Source organism: Passer domesticus, chromosome 14 (genome assembly GCF_036417665.1).
Source record: "Passer domesticus isolate bPasDom1 chromosome 14, bPasDom1.hap1, whole genome shotgun sequence".
NCBI lineage: Eukaryota > Metazoa > Chordata > Aves > Passeriformes > Passeridae > Passer > Passer domesticus.
In genome coordinates this window covers 12168223-12174222 of record NC_087487.1, presented here as the reverse complement: position 1 = coordinate 12174222, position 6000 = coordinate 12168223, and the positions used below count along the sequence as shown (strand labels likewise).

The 6000-nt window shown below is 44.9% G+C and overlaps 1 protein-coding gene across 1 annotated transcript in view; it reads left to right on the top strand.

The window, feature by feature from the left end:
• Positions 1–6000, top strand: part of ABHD17C (abhydrolase domain containing 17C, depalmitoylase) — a 28220-nt gene continuing 22220 nt past the window's right edge. Inside the window, exon 1 of the mRNA XM_064389506.1 lies at positions 1–1271. Within this exon, the coding sequence (XP_064245576.1) occupies positions 739–1271 (533 nt within the window). The 5' untranslated portion in view covers positions 1–738. The remainder of the gene's footprint in view (positions 1272–6000) is intronic.

Sequence of the window (6000 nt, the reverse complement as noted above, 5' to 3'; positions counted from 1 at the left end):
GGCGCGGAGGGGGAGCCGGGACATGGCCGCTGCCCGCTCCTGCCTGCGCGCCGCAGCCGGCATGGCCCTGCCCGCGGCCGCGCGCGGCTGAGCCTCGACCTTGCCTTCCCCTTCTCCTTGGACCCTCCTCATCCTGCTCCTCGCGCTCCCCTTCCTCCTCATCTTCCTCCTCCCGCGGACTCGGCCGGGGCCGGGCCGGGGGCGGTGGCGCTGCGGGGGCCCCTCGCTGCCTGGCGGGGCGTCCCGGGGGCCGGGGCGGAGCGGGCGGAGCCGCGCGCGGTGCGGTGCGGTGTGTGCGGGAAGGTGCTTCCCTGGATCCTGCATGTTCCCTGCGGGAGGCCGGCTCCGGGGCGCCGCACTGAGCCGTGGCATCGGGGAATTCATTTTGTAAATGTGTACGCGTGGCTCATGTGCGGTGAGGGGGCTCTAGGGTCGTGTTTTAGAGAGTTGCATTTGCTGTAGCGTTAGTTGTGGCGGGGGGTGGGGGTTGAGGGCTGGTTGTAGCCCGTCTGTATTTCGTGGGGTTGTGTCTTTGGTTTGTATAAGCAGTTTCCAGGCTTTGAGGAGCTGCATTGCTGTTGCTGAACTGTAGTTCTTCCAAGGTTGTCATTGTTTGCGTTCTGGGAGGGCAGCTGGTGGCCTCGCAGGAAGGCGGCAGGTCGCGTCGGAGGAGGGCTCTGGGTCGGATCCGTGTGACTTCTTTCCCAGCAGAGGTTTATCTTTTCTCCGGCGTCTCTGATGCCAGAACAAGGCCCCAGAATGAACGGTTTCTCTCTGGGCGAGCTGTGCTGGCTGTTCTGCTGCCCGCCGTGCCCCAGCCGCATCGCTGCCAAGCTGGCCTTCCTGCCCCCGGAGCCCACGTACACCGTGCTGCAGCCCGAGCAGCAGCAGGAGCCCGGGGCGGCGGCCGCGGCGGGCACCCCCACGGGATCGGGCACCTGCAGCCTGCACCTGAGCGAGAGGGCCGACTGGCAGTATTCCCAGCGGGAACTGGATGCCGTGGAAGTGTTCTTCTCCCGCACGGCCCGAGATAACAGGCTGGGCTGCATGTTCGTTCGCTGTGCCCCCACTGGCCGGTACACGCTGCTCTTCTCGCACGGTAATGCTGTGGACCTGGGCCAGATGTGCAGCTTCTACATTGGCCTCGGCTCCCGCATCAACTGCAACGTCTTCTCCTATGACTACTCTGGCTACGGGGTGAGCACCGGCAAGCCCTCTGAGAAAAACCTGTATGCAGACATTGATGCAGCCTGGCAGGCCCTCAGGACAAGGTAAATGGATATTGGGGACAAGGTATTTCGGTATCTCCCTTTAATCCTAATAAGTCTGCACGGTTAACCTTGCTGGGTGGAAGGGAAGGGCTTGTAAATGGTATCAGTTGCTTTGGTGGCCTCACCAGATGTTCCATGAGCAGCTACAGTGTGATTTACTGGATGGCTTCATTTGCTAAAATGATGGGCAAACCTTCATCCTCTGTTTTTTTCTGGATTTAGAGGATTATTCAGTTGTAATTTGTGTTAGCCATTGCTTCACCATTGAAAATCTCCATCTTGAGTAGGACATATTGGTTGCAGTTTGAGTTCACAGAGTGCAATAAACCTGTTGTTCGAGACTTGCCTGCCACTGTCTACACTTAGAGGTAACCCAGGTGAGCCCAAGCTCTGGCTGAATTTGGCAGTAGCCTTGGCTAGGGCTTACCAGGAAACTGCTGGTGTTGTGTGACATATTTGGGGTTTCGTGCAAGCTCCTGCAACACAGACGTCTTTCTCCTGTGGCCTCCCAACAACTGCTATCCAATGCTTATGGTAGTGGGCTGGAAGGAAAAAGCGTTGACATCTGGAAGTAGAGCTGGCGTTTCTGCCAGGAGATGCCAAAGTATGTGGCATCCAAAGGGATGGAGCAACAGTGAGAAGGCTCTGGCAAGAGGCAGCATGGTGAGTGGAAACAGTGAGCCCTTGGCTTCTAGAAAATCCTGAGCAGAGCTGCTGGCTCTGGCTCCTTGCTACAACTGATGGCCATCCCTGGGCCTCTTGCTTCTGTCCACAGAAACCATGAGCTCCTTTTGCTGTTGCATAAGTGCTTCTTAAAGCATGACCTCACAGAACATGTCCTGAAAGAAAGAGCTTTAAAAAGCTTAAATTGTAGTAGGCCAAGAGAAAAGAGCGATGAACGTTTTTAGTTCTTGGCTCTGGCACTCATAGACAAACTTGGCTTGCATGAAATGCGTATTTAATGTCTATCTTGGGGATATGTGCCAGCTTCAGAAATAGTGACAGGAGTTGTTACTAATTTAGATAATTGGCTTTGCAAGAATCCAGGGATTGGTTAGTTGTGGAGTCCAAATGCCTTTTGACATTGCTCTGCCTAAGTCAAGCGAAGAGCGGGGGGAGAAAGGTGTAGGGAGAAGTTACCCTTCCATAGCATGTGTTCTCTCTGCTTGGAGAGCAAACCAGATGCTGGGCTTGTTTTCCAGGACTTTAAAAAAGATTGTTTCCTTGAATATAAATAACATGGTCTTATGTAAAGAAGTGATTTTGATATGGCGTATGCATAATAAATTATTAAGTGCCACTCCAGCACATATGGGTGATGTAAATAAGATTCAAGGGAGGAAAAGTGCTACGTCTAAACCAAGCCTAGGTAAGGTTTGTCCTTCAGTTGCTGTGTTTTCTCTCTTTCACTTGATGTTTAGTTGATGATATTGTTTCATTTAAACCTTCTCAAGCTCTGGAAAAGTGCTTTCACATCTGCCTGGAGGAGCTTCTTCTATGCTGACAGGCATTTAGGATATGGTTATGTTCTACATAGGCCCAGAAACAAGGGGTTCCTTCACTTAAATCTTAAGAAACCTGACCCAGTAGGTGATGCCACCACATGCCAAATTTGCTCTGAGAGGATTTGTCTTCTTCAATAAATGTATGACTGGACAGGTTTGTAGTTTTCTGTTAGTGTCCCTTCAGTGGTTTATACAAGATCTAGGCTCTGCTTTCCACCTTAAATTGAGGAGTTGAAGTTTCCCAGCTCTTACTTTGCCATGTTTGTTAATTCCACATTTTAGTGTACCTTGAGGGTACAGTTAGAGTAGTTAGCATTGGTTAGGTTTTTAGGAGCCAAAAGCCATTGAAATTGAGTACCCAGGGAAGCAGTGGCATCACCACCCTTGGAACAGTTCAAAGGGCATGTGAATGTGGCACTTGGGGATGTGGTTTAGTGGAGAACGTGGTGGTGCTGGGTTAATGGTTGGACTCAGTGCTCTTTGAAGTATTTTCCAGTGTTAACAATTTTGTGATTTTATGATTACAGTATTTTAGGTGCCCAGTAAAGAAGCTGGTCACTGTAAAGTGTAAGCTTCAATAGAAAGTTAATCAAATCTATTAACAGATGACTGTGTTTGTAAGAGGATTGAGCTGAAACCTTTGCCTTTCTGCTGATGAATTCTCCAAGTAACAGTGTGAACTTTACAAGACTGATCATTTGCTAGTCCTCAACCCAAGTGGCTCACAATTAGTGAAATATTCTGCAGCAGAAATAGAAGTATGCCTCTTGAGGTAAAATGTCATGTTGTAGCATTCCTGCTGCAGCAGTTCCTTGGTAGCTCCAGGAGATTGTGTATGCTTTCATTCTTAATGCAAATTCCTGGCGTTTGGCCTCCAGTCATATGGTAGTGAACTGTAATGCAAAGTTAAAAGTGAAGTCTTAAAATAGAGGTTCACTGTGCCATCAAAAGCATTTAGTCATCTGTGCTAAGTTCCGTGGGAAGCTGTTGCTCTTCTGAATCCACCAGACGTTCCACCTGGCAGCAGAAAGGAATCATTAAAATGTTAGAAGTCTGAGACTATTCCTTTTGAATTGTTCCTCTGAAGTACCACTGATACTTAGCAATTAATTTACCTGCATATTTTGCAAGTTGCCTTGAGGAAGGTGGGGATTGACCATGTGCTTGGTGAAAGCTGTCAAATTTTAGAAACGATGGTGAGCTGGCAGCGATGCCTTAAGTTTTAGCTTTCATATTTTTTACATTCTCTGCTGCTTTAGTTTGCAACTCTGAGCTTCATATTAAGTGTTATCAAGTTCTCTTCACAGGGTAGGTAGACAAAACAGTCCTTTTCTATCTTGAGACCAAGGACAACTGTTTCAAGCTCTAGGCCCAAAAAGTATAAACAGCAGTCAATTGAAGAGAGAAAAACATTGAGGATGGAATTTCATAACCTGGGGCTATAATTGGACAATTAACTCCAATGTGCAAATGGGCCAGAACTCAGAAAAGTGTGAGACCCTGTGACCAGTTGTCCATTTTGTGACCATTTTGGGTTCATCTTGGGTGTAGCCCTGGCCAGGCTCTTGTACTGCCCAAGGTGTATCCATTAAGGCCTTTTAATAAATTCCTCCTTTATCCTTTAGCTCTGTCTGGCCTCTGTTCTAGGTCAGCCTTTCAAGGCATCAGTTCATTTTGCCATCACAGTTGCAGATTGTGACTGTATTCTTTCAAGGTCCTGAAACAAGGATCTTGCTATCACATACACATTTAGGAACCAAACCTTGCATAAGAAATTATTATAAAACTGTCTGAAAACAGTGGATGAAAAAAACAAAATCATCACATTCTTTTGTTCAGTTTCAATTATCATCCTGTCTTTGTAAAATCAGTCTCAACTATTCTCCATTCTTTTAGTCTTTGTAAAGGAAACTTGTTTTCCCTAATTTAAAGGAATTTAGTATTTCTTCTCATGAATAAATTGTATCTTAAAGGGTAATTTTACTAATTTTGATTTCTGTCTTTCAGCCCAGTAAAGATGTTGACATACAATTTTGTTCCCTTAAAATAAATTTTTATAGATTTTTCTTCAGAGGCTGTAATTGTAGCATTGGTTGTTTTCATTCCACTATCAAGTATTGATCAGTGATTAATTTGGTCTTTTATATGTGGGGTTTTTTTCCACTTGATTAACAAATTTCCATGTGGTATCTTAATATTTCTCAGAATTTTGTGTCTTATTGTTACAGATATTTTTGTAAGTGTTTTATTTTAGGCAGGATTTTGTTCTGTTTGTTTCAAAATCAGAACCAAATTGAAGAGAATGTGTATGAGACTGTCTTCTCTCATTGTTCATGTGGTTTTAAGTTGCTGCTTTTTGTTCAGCTGTGTCTCTTATCCTAATATCTGATTGTCTTAATGCAACATCTGTGCAAAATGATTTGATTGTCCTCCTCTTCCCCCCCTTTCCTGAATCCCACATGGGAAGGTTGAACTTTCTAACACTTTTACATTAAGACAATGTACAGTACTTAAAAACAGGATGCACATGTAGGGCTTGGGTTCAGTGCTCAAGCACAAAACCATGGCTGCTTTGTCAAGCACATGCTATTTATATTAAAATCAATTTGTATGTTCACTAAAAATTTGAAGAAGGTTGGTAAAGTCTTTTTTAAATCCCAGTCAAAAGGTGAAGTATTTTAAAATCCCAGTCAAAAGAAAGAAAGCTCTGCTGCCTCACTCCCTCTGCTTCTGTAGCAAAGTATCAAATAGCAGAACCTGTTAGTCCATCCTTTGGATCCTGAAAGGAAGTGAAGAAAATGTAATTAGTAAATAGCTTAGAAGAGCTGTTCTTGTTGCATTTAACAAGATATTAAACAAGCTGAATTTGTTTTTCTTGATGCACAATATAAATTAGTATTTTTAAAGCTGTTAATAAATGATAGATATTATTGTAATGTTTAAGTCCTTAATTCTCAAAAAGGTGCATTTGAATTTGTCTTTCAGTCCATAGGAGAGGATTGGTTCACTTTTAGTTTTCCTCATGCTTCTTGGTCAATATGGTATGATGGAAGGAATTGAATTGTGAAATGGTGTAGTAAAATCCACAGGCCTTGACTGTAAACTCTTTTGCCAAATATAACGTTAAAAAAATGCACACCAAACTTTCAATTATGCAGGAATTTTATTATTTGTGGTGCTGATCATCAGGAGATTATTGCTGTTTCCTGTGTAGGAGCTGGTGG